The sequence below is a fragment of the Cyprinus carpio genome, chromosome B24, assembly GCF_018340385.1.
Source record: "Cyprinus carpio isolate SPL01 chromosome B24, ASM1834038v1, whole genome shotgun sequence".
Lineage (NCBI taxonomy): Eukaryota > Metazoa > Chordata > Actinopteri > Cypriniformes > Cyprinidae > Cyprinus > Cyprinus carpio.
Window position 1 is genome coordinate 8,212,492 of NC_056620.1, and position 15,434 is coordinate 8,227,925.

At 37.2% G+C, this 15,434-nt stretch overlaps 1 protein-coding gene across 1 annotated transcript in view; it reads left to right on the forward strand.

The window, feature by feature from the left end:
- acad11 (acyl-CoA dehydrogenase family, member 11) overlaps nt 1-14,628 on the forward strand; it is a 187,544-nt gene extending 172,916 nt beyond the window's left edge. Inside the window, exons 19-20 of the mRNA XM_042752009.1 lie at nt 11,802-11,911; nt 14,089-14,628. Of these exons, the coding sequence (XP_042607943.1) occupies nt 11,802-11,911; nt 14,089-14,203 (225 nt within the window). The 3' untranslated portion in view covers nt 14,204-14,628. The remainder of the gene's footprint in view (nt 1-11,801; nt 11,912-14,088) is intronic.
- The last annotated feature ends 806 nt before the right edge of the window (nt 14,629-15,434 follow it).

Here is a 15,434-nt window from a genome sequence, read left to right on the forward strand (position 1 = left end):
CCTAACATTTTGCCTTAAGGAAATCTTACTGCCAATGTAAGGATTTTTTCTAACTGTTTAAGTAACTTTGAATAGGTTTCTTTAGCCAAGTTGAAGGATATAGTACTGAATTTAAAATCAACTATCTCTTGTTATGATGTTCCCCTGGCATGACTGTTTAAAGTTATAGACACTATTGGTCCTAGTGTTTTAAGAATTTTTTTTATTTTTTTTTTATTTTTTGTGATTTATTTATTTTTATACACAACAAACACCACAAAACACCAAAACAACAACAACAACAGACATCATCCACACACCCAGAGCCACTACACATGCTCCATGAATAACCCTGAAATATATAAGATGATTAGCCGAGTTTTTAGAGGTTAAACTGAGGCCCGACCACACCCTCTCCTAAGTCGACAGACAGACCGAGGTCAGACAATTCCCAATTCCAAACAGATTTGACAGAAAAAGGCATTGCAATGTGATCAACAATTCCACCACACACCGAGGAAACAGATGGTCGACCAGAAGATGGCACAATCCAATCCTGCACAAAATAAGATCTCCCCAAAGCAACTCTATATACCAAACCACCCGAGTGCTCAAACCTTTCAAAATTCAAATGAAATAAATAAAGATATTAATGTCTGTTGTATAAAATAAAAGTAGCACAAAAAAGGAATGACAAACAACTTTGAACCTTGAACCAAAGCAGACCGCACATTACCGAGAATATATGTCCGCCTAAGAAAAAAAAAAAAAACAATATTTGGATACGTGACCAATCCACACCAGCGCAAAACCTGTCCACAAAAAGCCCAGTGTCAGAACTAGTAATCAAACCTTCTCTCCATTAGCTGCAAAAAAAAAAAAAAAAAAAAAAAAAAAGGATTTTAAAGCTTACCAGTCACTAGACAAAATTGCAGGATAAAAGATCACAGCAGAAACTTAAGTGTCCATGTCCACCTTGTTATTCTCCTCTCCTGGGCAGTTAAGATGTTTCTTCTGTGGCAGTGAGCTGATAAAATCCTCCGCTTTCTGAGAAGACTTGAACATCATCTGCTCACCGTTGTTCCGTAGTTTAATTATTGCCGGATAGATGAGAAACAGCCGCAGACCCAGTGCTGTCATCCTCCCAAGGACTGGCTTGAGGTTCCTTCTCCTAGCAGACGTGGCTGGACTGAAGTCAGGAAAAAACAGCAGCGTGACACCATCCTGTGTATATTTCACTGGGTATGCCTGCCGTGCATCCCTCAGGATCGCCGATCTGTCTTGCCATCTCGACACACGAAAGATAAATACCTGGCTGCTCAGAGTTACTTTTTCTTCCGTCATACACGCGATGAACCCGCTCAATCTCAATATCGCGTCCTTTCAGTGCAGGAATCCACTTTGAAAGATTATCTCTGAGAAAGCCTGCTGGATCGGAGCCTTCCACCCCCTCTGGCAACCCCACCAGTCTCACGTTATTTCTCCTGCTCCTATCCTCCATGTTCGTCACTTTATCGGTAAGTTGTTCTAGCTGTTTTCTCAGGTTCATGACTATTGTCCTGCCCTCACATGCAGCTGCTTGAAAGGAATCGACCCGGTCACGTGTCTGTTTTGCCACGATGACTAGCTTTTCAACTTATGCTTTTAGCTCTTTTATATTTTTGTTGGTTGTTGGTATCTTGTATGTGTATGTGTAGGTATAGTGGTGTTGGTGTAGGTTCTGTGTCTATCGCATCTTTTACTGTCGAGGCCACAACCGAATCCAAAGTACTTTGCTGCTCTTCAAGTGTTAGCTTGATACCATAAGCAATGGCGCCATAATGCTCTTCTTTAGTGATGGTGGAATCTTTGAATTTTTTCTTTATTGGCGAATGCTCAATCACTCTTTTCCGATTGTCCTTGACCGTTGAAGTACTCATGATGGAGTAAATAGAAAGTGGTTTGAAATTTACTATCAGGATTGTAGAATATTTGACAAATTGAGCAGAGCGAAGGACCACGCTTGTGACGCTGTCGAAGGGTCACATGATCTCCTCGTGTTTTAAGAATTATTAATAGTAGCTTATTTTTTGGATGCATGCCACTAGGCTTTAAGCATGCAACTATTGAACCAGTTTTAAAAAAAGGCAAATCTGCATCAACAGGATTTTAAAAAAATTAGGCCTATTTTTAAAACTATCTTTTATGAAAAAGATCTTGGAAAAAGTTCATAACCAACTTGTTGATTTTCTGACTAAGAATAATATAATGGATGCCTTTCAGTCTGGATTTTGGACCAAGCACAGTACAGAATCAGTGCTGCTTAAGGTTTTTATTGATATATTTTTTAGTGTTGTCGCCAGGAAGGGTGGTGCCCTAATGATTTTAGTCTTGAGCGCTGCTTTTGACACTATAGATCATGCTGTTTTAATAGAACATCTTAGAGATTATGTTGGAATTAATGGTGTTGCACTTAAATTCAGCATTGCATTAGTTTAGGCAGGCCACATCAGTCAAGCTTGCATCTGCTGACAGTCAGCTGTTCCTGACGCTTACCAATCCAGTCTTGACACCTATCACAAGTGGTCTATTTAAATTCCCATTCTTCAGCGTCTCTTCCATCGCATCGCTGCTTGCAACTAACTCTCACTACTGAACTAATGGCTGCATGTTAATTTAACATTGGCAATGAGAAAACTGCTACTCTTAGCACAAGTGATATTTATATCATTACTCACCATGTCCAATCTGGACCCAGACGACGAACAGGTCCAGCTTTTCCTAGAAAACGCAGGCGAAAATTTTGATCCAGACAATGCTCCAACCATGCGCAGAAGTTCGAGAATGGCCAATAAATCACCTCCTCTGCTTATAGCAGACTGGTCTGCTGAGAAAATTATCATGACGCTGTACAGTCATAACATCCAGGCACCTCTAGGAATCAACCACAATGAACTCTTTCAATTCTTCCTGGAAACCAACTCAGAAACACGCGCGACTCCTTCGAATCCAACTCCATCTGGTCCCAGGAAAGCCACTGCCAAACGTAGGCACTGCTCCCGTTCCACTAACCCCCCGGTTCCAAAGAAAAGGACAGAGAGATCCGGCAACATCGCACCGCTCGAGTCTACAGAGGATCCTGTGCTGTCAGCCCTTCAGAGCATTCAAACCTCCCTTACCAGCTTAGATGCTAGGATCCAAGTTCTGGAAAATCTGCCCTCCTCTTCTTCGTCGATGCCTACTCCCACGGCTCCCGCTGCTGCTGCTGTCTTCACATCCACCACAGGACCAGCTGATATTCTACCGTGCAGGTCTCTTGCCATGGCTCTCTCAGCACCCACCACCGGAGCCTTCTTTTTTCCACCGGCCACTGCTATCTGTAATAAACGCGTAGTAGACTGCGGAGACATTTCTGTACTGTTGAAAGATAATGATCAACGGCAGTCAAATTGTTTAACTATGCCTGAGTTCAATGTGGCTTTTGGAGTCATTAGAGACGTAATCTGCGAAGTGTATCCATTGCGTAGGGCTGAATTAGACAACTATTTAGCCATTATTTCAGATCTTGCTATGACTTACGGTGGGACTCTGTTCTATGAGTACCATAAATCTTTCTCAGCTAAGGCAGCTATGCACATTCAACAGTTCAACCAAAGACTGGACTGGTCCGTGGTAGACTTGGCTTTAATAAGTAGACATTTTACCGGTCACCACGCTTTGTCTTGCTACTTGTGTGGTTCTTTAGCACATACTCCTTCTCTGTGCCCGAGAACTGCTAAATCTCCAGCAGGCTGCCTACCTAAAGATGAAGTTGCAGAAAAGGTTACCCCAGCGATTCATACTCCTGTGTGTTATAACTTTAATGAAAATGTGTGCAGGTTTCCTAATTGTAAATTTATCTACAGTTGCTGTTATTGTGGAGACGGACATTCCAAGTCTGTGTGTCCCCAGAGAATGTACATTTCAAAAAAGAGAAAATAAAGCCTTTTACACCTGTCAATGTTCCTGAACTTGACAAAGCTTTGAAAAAGCACCCCAATCACTGTTTTGTGCATTATTTCATAACTGAACTTATTCAAGGATTCTTGGCTGGTTTAACACTCCTCCCAAAAACATCTTTCATTTGCAATAATTTTCAGTCAACTCTTAAAGAGCCTAGAGTAGTAGACAGTATATTGGCGAAAGTGAAAGTGACGTGACGTGACATACAGCCAAGTATGGTGACCCATACTCAGAATTCATGCTCTGCATTTAACCCATCCAAAGAGCATGGAGCATTTATGCTGCGGCGCCCGGGGAGCAGTTGGGAGTTCGGCGCCTTGCTCAAGGGCACCTTAGTCATGGTATTGCCGGCCCAAGACTCGAACCCACAACCTTAGGGTTAGGAGTCAAACTCTCTAACCACTAGGCTACGACTTCCCCCAGGAAGAGGTAGAAAAAGGATATTTGATTGGTTCCTTCGATACCCTTCGACATGTTAGACACTTAAATTTGGAGAATATACAAACTGCCGTCGTATTAGACTGCTGCTGCTAGGGGTGTATGCTTCCCCCTGTATATTCAAATATTTGCATAAGCAGCTTAAGTAACATGTTTGTTGCATGCTCCCTTACTGATCTTCCCCCATAATTATAGTTATAAGTCAACATTTCCCATCACTGACCATTCAAATTTCATCAGTTGTGTTCTGGGTTTTGGCATATGGTTGTTTTGGGTGTTTGTCTTGCTGCTCTCCCCGCTCTGTCCAAGCATGGCTGTAATAAATATACTTGATGAAAGTGGTCCTGATTGAAATTCAGCATCGCGTTAGTTCAGGCAGGCCACATCAGTCAAGCTTGCATCAGCCGACAGTCAGCTGTTCCTGACGCGTACCAATCCAGTCTTGACACCTATCACAAGCGTTCTATTTAAATTCCCATTCTTCAGCATCTCTTCCATCGCATCGCTGCTTGCAACTAACTCCCTCCTCCAACCCCAACTCCACCTAACTGAACCTGTTATCTGATCTGACTATTATTCTTCGTTTACAGTCACTTCATTGAAAGCATTCTCTATCACGTTTTGTTTTACAACTCATGTAATTATGAATTGTAATTATGTATGCATATAATGGTTCTGTTCTGTACCCCGTTTGTCTTGCTTATCTCCCCGGCGTGTGGAGTTTTGCCCAGAACATAACCATACCGCCAACACTAACTGTATGCAATATAATTGTAATAAATACACTTGACAAAGTGGTCTTGATTGAAAAGGTTTTCTTCTTATTTGCAGGATAGGACTTGTTCTGTTAAAATGGGAAATTCTGTCTCTACATCTGTTACTTTCTCCTGTGGGGTCCCACAGGCATCTATTCTTGGTCCAACTTTGTTTCTTTATATATGCTGCCCCTGGGGTCATTTTTTAGGAAGTACAATATTATCTATCAGTTGTATGCTGATGATTTGCAAATGTATTTTCCTTTAGAGCTTGATGGTTGTTTTTCTTTAACAAACTTTTGCAGGTGCTTGGCAGAGGTTAAGGCTTGGTTTATATTATTGAATAATTTTCTTCAATTAAATGAAGATAAGACTGAATTTATTATATTTGGTAACAAACAGATTCAGAAAGGTCTGTTCGGAAGCCAGGGACTATTGTCCAATGATCTATGTGGTTATGTGAGGAACTTGGGAGTAATTATAGATTCTGAAATCCATCTTGACCGACAGTCAAGTAAACAGTGTTGTGAAAACATGCTTTTGTCAGTTTACGAAATTGTCCAAACGTAAAACTATTCTTTCAAACAAGGATTTAGAGTCTGTTATACATGCTTTTATTTCAACATGGTTGTACTATTGTAATGCTTTATACTTAGAAATAAGTGAATCTCTGGTTATGCGTCTTCAGTATGTTCAAAATGCTGCAGCGAGTCTTTTAACTAAAACCAGAAAACGGGATCATATAACACCTGTGTTAGTATCTTTGCATTGGCTTCCTCTAAAATATTGAATACAGTACAAGTTGTTGATGTTTGTGTATAAAGCTCTGCATGATCAGGCTCCTGAGTACATAAGTGATATGTTGGTCCCTTACCAATCGCATCGATTATTGCACTCCTCTCAGAGCTGGCTTTTGACTGTCCCACGGTCTCGAATGAATCGGAGTGGAGATTGTCCTTTTTCTGTTGCGGCTTCAACACTTTGGAATGCTCTGCCATTATCTGTAAAATCCTCATCAAGCATGGACATTTTTAAAAAGGTCTTAAAGACTTACTTGTTTTATCAGGCTTTCGACATTTGATTGGTCAGGACAATTGTGAATGACTTGTCTTGTGTTTTATTTTATGTTTTTTTGTTGTTTTTTTTTAGTTTTTTGTTTTTTTTTATTTTTTTTGTTTTTTTTATGTACTTTGGTATTTTTTTGTTTTTTTGAGTGTGTTTTATATAAAGGTTGAGTTGAGTCAATTTTCCAGCTGTTTTAAGCCACACACATTTACAAATATTCACAAAATAGTTAATGTCTGGGACATGGTGGTGTAAAAAATCAAAGTGTGTGAAAAAATTTGAGGTGGGAGGAAAAATTTTTTTTCAGATTTTTTGCATTCTCTCGCAAAACTTTTGCGTTCCCTTGAGAAACATTTGCGTTCTCTCACAAAACTTTTGGGTTCCCTCGCAAAACTTTTGCATTCTCTCGCAAAGATATTTGCGTTTCGCAAAACTTTTGCATTCTCTCGCAAAGATATTTGCGTTCCCTCACAAAAATTTTACGTTCTCTCGCAAAACCAGTTGAGTTCGGACAAACACTTCCTGTTTACTTTACAGATTGTAGTGGTTCATACAGCTCAATTCGTACACAATGGAGCGGTTCATAGAGTTTTATATTGAACTTGGACGAAACAGTCAGTGCATGTTTATCAAGGCATGGTTTTGGGACATTCTAAAATGCTTAATGTAAACCACTGGATGACTGAATTCAGTACATATCTTATTAATAAAGCATACAGACAAGCAGAATTGCCCAGAATATGAACGTAACCCAGTAAATTGGATTGCACTTGAAGCGTATCCCTCACAGAAAGAAAATGCTTAATTAATAGACTAAGACATTGGTATAAAAAGGCAGAATTTGGTATAGGCCTACAGTTTATTAATAAATTATGCATGAAAGCAGGTAAGCCCAGAAGAACAGAAGCGTTTTCCTCCCATAAAGAAAACATGACTTAATGAAGATGTTGATAAAAAAAAGACCAAATATGCTATAGAACTTATTAAAAATATAATCTGTGTACATGCAAGCAGATGAGCCCATATGAGCTGAATTGCATGATAAGCGTTTACTTCCCCATAGAAAACCGTGCTTAATGTGGCTTAATATAAAAAGACAGTGATATAAAAAGCCCTAATTTTATATTTTATTAAAATATACTACAGGCAGTCAACACAGTAATCCATTAAGCCAGTGGTTCTCAAACCTTTTACAATGGCATACCCCCTAGGGCATTTAGACTAACATTCTTCTGAGTACCCCCACTTAGACCGCAGTCACACTTTTTCCATTAAGGGACAATATTTGCCCCCTTAAATTGATTTACAGTTGCATTTTTACCATTTACAGTTTTTCTAGCCTTATTAATTGTATGTCATGTTTTAGGGTATATCATATTCTTGACATTTCATTAAGTGTATTATTAATCTAATAAATAAAGCAATAAATGATGGCAAAATGAAGTTATACTTGTAGCTTCAAAACTAAAATTGCCAGTAGGTGGCGGCAAGTCACAGTCTAATGAGCAAGGCGAATCATTCATTCAGTAACAAAGCAAATGGTTGTAGTTATGAAAGGGTTATTAATCAGTACTGACTCTTCGAATCATTCAAAGCTGCAGATTCATTCACTAATGAAACACTGCTGTTGCTTGGAGATGCACATCAGTTCTGTTGCGGATTTCATTGGAACTATTATTTCCTTGTAAAATATAACAAACAATATTGACAATATTGTGTTTAAAATGTACAGTAGGCTACATTTAAAATGTACATTTAATATTGCCTTTTTTGTTGAACTGTTATATCAAACCAATGTCACATTTGCAGTCTTTTGGGTATTCAGGGAAAATAGCATTCTCGTAGGTTTCAAAGCGTAATAAGAACGTAACAGTGCTCGCTTTATAAAATTTCGAATAATCTTTGTTATGCCCTACTGTAAGTGACAGCTGGAGTATTTTATGTTTCAGCGATATGATCGCGCCGGCGCTTCATGCACACATATTCATTGCAAACGGCCTGTTCATTATTAAAATAAAACATAGAATCACCAATACAGATAAAATGTTACACAGTCAATTTAAATAGTCTGTATTATAGTCTGTGCCGTACAGCATGAGCCCCGGTCCACTCCAGTGCGGCACATTTTTGTTCATTATAATTTTTTTTTCCCATCGATATTGGCAAAGTTTGGGCAAAGCTACTTGGAAAATGTAGTAAGCTAAGGTTTAGCTTCAAATGAAGCTTCACTACACTAAAGCTACAGCCCTGGTCAAATGTTGCAAGCTAAGCTACAACAACACGGCAAAAGTAGTTACTACATCTAAGCTTTTTTTTAAAAAAATCATTTTTATATTGAACCAACATCTATACCAAGTCAATGCTCTCTCAGTGATCAAATACAACTGTCATTCAAGCAGATAGACAGGCTAATAGTTCAGTTTAGTTGTTTATTCAACAGCTGTTTCCAAATCAATTTGGCAACAAAAATCAGTCTTAACCATCTTCACGAATCAAGAATAAAAGACTTGCACTCTAAAAAACTATTTATTTACTAACTGCTAAATATTGTAGAAACTTAATTTTCTGTAAAAGTTGCTTTGTAATGATTTTGTATCGTAAAAAGCGCTATACAAATACACTTGAATTAAATTGAATTGAATTAAAAAAAAAAAACTAACTAACACTTGCTTCTCTAATCTTTTGCATCTATCTTTGTTTGTCTTTTTATTTATTATACAATTAACAAAAGCAAAAAAGGCCTCTAATATAAAAAAAAAAAAACTTGCTACATGTAACTGCGTTAAGCTAACTGAGACTTTTTATAGCACTTTATATATCATTGCTCTTTTGTTGTTTTTGATTTCGTTCCATTGTGCTCATTTGTAAGTTGCTTTGGATAAAAGTGTCTGCTAAATGTAAATGTAAATGGTAACCCTTCACAATAAGGTTCATTAGTTAACATTAGACTAGTGTAGGTGTCCGAACTAAATGAACAATACTTTCAACATTTACTAATGCTTAGTAAAATCAAGCTGTGTTTGTTGTCATTATTTAATGCACTGTGAACTAACATGAACTCAAATGAACGACTGTATTTTCATTAACAAAGATGAATAAATACTGTAATAATGTATTGTTCATTGTAACGTTCATGTTAGTTACATTAGCTAACATTAATGAAATCTTACAAGCTGTATAGTGTTTACCATACAGATGTATAGGCCTACAAATAACTTAGGCTACGCTTATTTGCATCGTTGAATGTGTCATTCATTATATTATTACCGTTTCACCAAAATAAAGTTTAAATACTAAGTTTTTTTGAATGTTTCGAATGTTTTCCCCCCCGTCATTAACGGCAGTACGGGCATCTACGGGGCATCATGAACTTTCAGGTTGTACAGTTTTCTGTCGCTATGTGGGCGCTCATTTTTTTTTCTGTTATTTGGGAAAGTATCATATTATAAAAGATTCAGCGCTTCTCACAAGGTATCTGACTGTGACTTCACATCAAAAAAAGACTCTTCCTCTCCGCTACTCAAATACAAAAACATTAGCCTTTATAAATATAGTGTTTCTTGAGTAAAGAGAACGCTGTACGTATTGAACGCGTATTATTCAATCAAAAGTTATTTTATTTACCTAATACTGCAAACAAACTAAGATATCCTCCAAAACTGCGCGCCGCACTTCATTCACGGAGAGAGGCGGGAAGAATAATGAGGTTTGACTGACAGTTTGAGGAGCCAATGACGTTACGAAGGTTTATTGGTGGTGGCGTCACTTTTACTGGTCCAGGATCAGTGATCCTTAGCAGTTATATTTCCGATTTGAGCTTGAGTTTCAGAAATGCTTTGGATAATGTAACGTCAGCTTTTGTGACGCTACCACGCTACTGATCAAACAAGAGCTTAGCTACTGAAAAGCTATTTGATTAATAAAGCAGCGACGCTACCACCACGCTACTAAGAAATGTAGTTAAACTACTAGCGTCACTACTTGTAGCGACGCTACTGCCCATCACATGGATATTGGAAACACACACCCATTTTAATTGAATAAATAATGGTTTAGCTTCAAATACATTGTGAATATGGAAACATTTGGATTTGTGCTGAATTAGAGCGTTACGTGAGCCCATACTTTGTTTCGCTTTAAATTATGTTTTTGGCTTGTTTATAGCTATTCTGGGCTTGTCTGCTTTCCTGTGCATAATAGGCTATATCTTATTAATAAACTGTGTACCATATTTTGGTTTTAGCCTGTACCGTCTTCGTCCATTAGTGTACCTTATTCGTCTTTTTATAGTCTATTTGTTTTTTTTTGTGGAGTAACTTTTTTTTATGGGTGTGTGACGTTGCATTATGGCTATCTGCCCAATACTATCAGTATTTTTTATAAGGTCATTAATATTACAATTTTTATTAGTATTAACAGTATTTATTAGGCCTAATACCGAATTGGGCCTCCAGTGTCACTGGCATTTTAAAATGTCCCAAAACCGTTCCTTAAACTATAAGCAAAGCTGACTGTATTTTAACTTGAGTCCAAGTTTAAAATAAAACTCTATGAACCGCTCCATTATGAATGTACGAGCTGTATGAACCACTAACTTACAAGCTGTAAAGTAAACAGGAAGTGTTTGTCCGAACTCAACTGGTTTTGCTAGAGAACGCAAGTATCTTTTTTTGCGAGAGAAGGCAAAAGTATGTGAGGGAACGAAAATATCTTTGCAAGAGAACGCAAAAGTTTTGTGAGGGAACGCAAGTTTTTGTCGAGAGAATGCAAAAGTTTTGCGAGAGACACAAAAAAAAAAATTCCTCCCACCCCAGATTTTTTATACCACCATTTCCCTTTAGGGGCCTTCGTATTGATGTAACTTTTTGCCTATTTAAAAAAAAAACACTTCCCACTCAAAACTTCCTGTTTCAGTAGCAAATACGTCAACACTGATTCAAGAGTCAAAAAAACTCCATTGGGTCTGTAAACATATTTATTTACTGTAATGATGAATAAGTCATGGTACATTAATAAACACACCACACACATGCCTTTTTCCAAATCCTCCTTCTAGCCCTGAAGTCTCTCCAATTACACGTACTTATCACCGTCTACCTTGTGTCCCATTGCCAGCTGTGGTAGGTGCCTTTTACCCACAATGCAGTTCCCTAGGGTCAGCCAGAATACCAAGGATCCATATCCCGCTGGCTGTCATGGTAACACAGCATCAGGCTTCCAAAAAAAAAAAAAAATGTAGGAAATAGATTCTTGCAGCAATTCTGTTAATGTTAGCATCCCTGCTGTTTCTTCATTGCTGAACCAACACCATGTGTTTGCTTCATGTTGTTGGTTTGGAGAAAAGCCACACACCTTAAGCACTTCTCCTGCTGAGGAGGTTTTAAAAGTGTATACATACACACTGTGTTCAGCCTGTTTCTGAATCATACATGCATTATGCACATGTGCATGAGATTGGTGATTGTAATGAGGCCAGGTCCTCCAGCAGATGGGCAAACATGATTACAGATTTCATATTTATTTTCTCATGTCTGTGTATTTAAAATAAAATATATATATATATTTCTTCTTCTTCTTCATTAGATCGCCATGATAAAGGTGGCAGCAGGCAGGATGGCGAGTAAGGTGGTGGACTGTGCCATTCAGGTTTATGGTGGTGCCGGAGTGTCTGATGACTTCCCACTAGCAGAAATGTGAGAAAACTACTGTATTTTTTGTCAATTTTTTCCAGATAGCTTGTGTATATTATATAGTACTTGCTGAAATGTAAGAGTTGAATGTGTTTGAGTTTTTAAATTATTTCTTTATAGTGACAATACCATTTACCATTTTTTTTTATTAATCATTTGACAGCCCTATTTAATATTGAAAGTAGAAAACTTTTTTTTTCTTTGTTTTTTTTTTTTCTCCAAAAACACGTAAAACAAGAATTCAGCTTAAAGGGATACTCCACCCCAACATAAAAATTTTGTCATTAATCACTTACCCCCATGTCGTTCCAAACCCGTAAAAGCTCAGTTCATCTTCAGAACACAATTTAAGGTATTTTGTATGAAAACAGAAATCTGTCATAAGAATCATATGCGTCTAATGGTTGCCAAGGGTTCTGAATGTATATGTGGGGTTCGCGCCCCACACAATCGCATTTCCTGTTGAGATCTCAAATATAATCGATTTTAAAGGTGCCATAGAATGCAAAAATCACTTTTTATAAGGTGTTTGAACACAGTTGTGTGGCCACAGTGTGTGAAAACAACCAGCCTATAATGGTAAAAATCCACCAACTCATTGTTTTATAATCCCAAAGAATCATAAACAGTCTCTCCACACTAGCAGTTCCAGATTTCTCACTACTATGACGTCATACTCAGGGAAAGTCCCGCCCATTTGTAACACAGAAAAAAAAAAAACAGAGAAGTCCTATACGTTTGTGCTAAAATTTACGCTGGACTGCCTCACAAACAAGGGTCAGTTCAGCGCTGGAGTTGTGCAAAGATTGCTTGTGAAAGAGCGATCTATACCAACGCTTCATATGCAAACGTCCAGACCCCAGACAAAGTAAGCATCACGTCTTATATTTTGTTTTCCAAAAGAGCTTCTTGGCTCTCTATAAGGCTAATGTTGCTAAAGCTACCATTGTCTCTGACTGTTTTCATTAATGCTGTCTTCACATGCTACCAGAATGATCGTAAATGGGAATGTGGTAGTTAAAAAACACCAGTATGCCTGCGAGCATGAGCTCTTGAAGCTCCGCACTCTTCTGAAAAGAGTGGCTGGAGCACCAGCTCATTTTCATTTAAAGGGGACAAACACTAAAAAACAGTGTGTTTTGGCTCGTACCCTATAAGTGGAAATTTCAAAAAGCTATAAACAAATTATCTGTGGGGTATTTTGAGATAAAACTTTACATACACACTCTGGGGACATCAGAGAACAATTTAAAATATTGTATCAATGCATTCTATGGCACCTTTAATAAAACCAAAGGCTACATTATAAAACTTAGAGTACATCTCTGTTGTTCTAGGATTGTCAGATAGAATGAATGTTATGGATCTATTATATACCCGAGGCAATGCATTATTCTTTCCTTTTTTTATTAGTGTTTAAAATATTTTATTCAAAAGTAATTCATTAATTAAACAAACAAACTTACTGAGCGATCAGGGTAGGCTATGACAGCCTTGATATACTGACACGCCCAGCTGATGCACAGAAGAAAGCCCTGTCTAGTCTCTGCCCCGGTATGAGTTTTGTCGAGCCATTTATTTGTCTGGTTGAGAAAAAGATTAAATGTAGTTGCAATAAACGCATTAAGAATCCGTACACCTGCAGTAGTCGTTTTTCTCATTTTTTCTACTTCCAACATTTAAATAAATAAATAAATAAAAAAAGAGGGAACGAATGATACACGGATACTTGTATTTCAAAGATATACATGTACCATTTAAGTGCCATGGTGCATGAATATAAAGAATTAAGGACTAGTAATAATTTAATAGTATTAATAACTAGTATTACTGTAGTAAAATTATTATTATAAAAATAATAAGAAAAGCTGTTTATTTCATCATCTAATTCTTATTGATGTGATGTATGATAATTGTAAGTGACAATTATACTAAAATTAGAAATATATGATTTGATAATAGTAAATCATATTAGTATTATAGATGTGATGTATGATAATTGTATATAACCTAATTATTATTACTACTATTTTTATATAGTTTTTTATTTTTTTAATGCCATGAACAAACATTTCTTTTGCATCTATATGATATTTGACATCTATTTGAGAATTTCTAAAGGCTGTTAGTGCTGGGATGACATATTAAAATCATCTTTGTGTGGTTATATTTTCATACAGGTATGCTTATGCGAGGACACTACGCATAGCTGACGGACCTGATGAGGTTCATTTGTCCTCCATTGCTCTCCTAGAGCTCAGAGACCAACGGAGACGAGCCCAAGCTAAACTCTGATTCACCTCTAATTAGCCAGACACATAACTTCCCAGTTATTTCCTGAAACCGTCTAAAGGCTCTCTGTCTGTTTTAGAAAAACAGCTCATCTCAGATGACCTAGTGAAAGAAACCGAAATAAGTGATGAATCATACTCAGAGAATTCCAGCTGCTAATCTAAAATGAATAATGAGAAATGCATTATGGGATATCACAAGTATGTAAATAATAGAAAGAAAGTGTATGAAAAATTTAAGGTATATCCTTAATTGACTGACTGTAGTTTAACACCAGCGTCTACCTTACAAGTTCAATTTAAAGTAGATCAAATATTAATCTATGTAAATTGATGGGTAATGTTTTCCTTTTAATTTTAATTCTGTAATCAAATGTACCTGTTTTCTGAATGAGAATACAGCACATTATAGAGCACAGGTCATAGTAATATTACTGTTTTATTTGTTGTTGTTTTTGTTTTTTAAACTAACTTTTCCTTTCCTCTCCTCTCTTACACATGGGCAATTTCAGTATTCGTCAGACTTAAAGTGGAAGTGAAGCAGTCAGTTAAGTTAACATTATTTAGCAAAGTGATTTTCTCTTTGATTAAAAAACTTATAACGAACATGATTAATGTAACCATTTCAAAGAGAATAACAATGTTTTGTTAAAGCTTTTGGAGCAAGGGGCCGCCATCTTGCAGTACCACCGCATGTGACGTCACGGGGTTGGTTCGCTCTGATGGCCAGTGCAGCAATACAAGCATTTCTTTACATTTTGAACACACAAATGTTATTTTAACAAACAAATATTTCGTTGTCTATATGTTAAGTTTTGATCGTGGTTTCCCAAACATTGTTTTATAATGTGAGGCTCAACGTGATGTAAACAAACAATGCTTCATACAATATCATTCATGTCGCATTTTATTGTTATGTCAATCCATTAAGTATTACATTGACTGGTTCACCAGTTGTATGTATCATATTTTATGTTCACACGCAAATACAATTTGCTTTCCTGCTGTTAACAGGACGAAATCACCTATCTGAACAATCGGACCAGTGCTGCTTCCTCAATAAAGTTTATCATTCTCACGTGTTTTAAGTCATGTCATTTAAATATTAAAATGTATTAAGCCATTCAAGCGTGAGACAGCACGGAATAGATTTCAGTGCGGTACTTACATGCTGTGATAGACCTTTTCTGAAAGAGATTTAAATGCAGTACTCACGCGTTGTGAATGTGATAGAT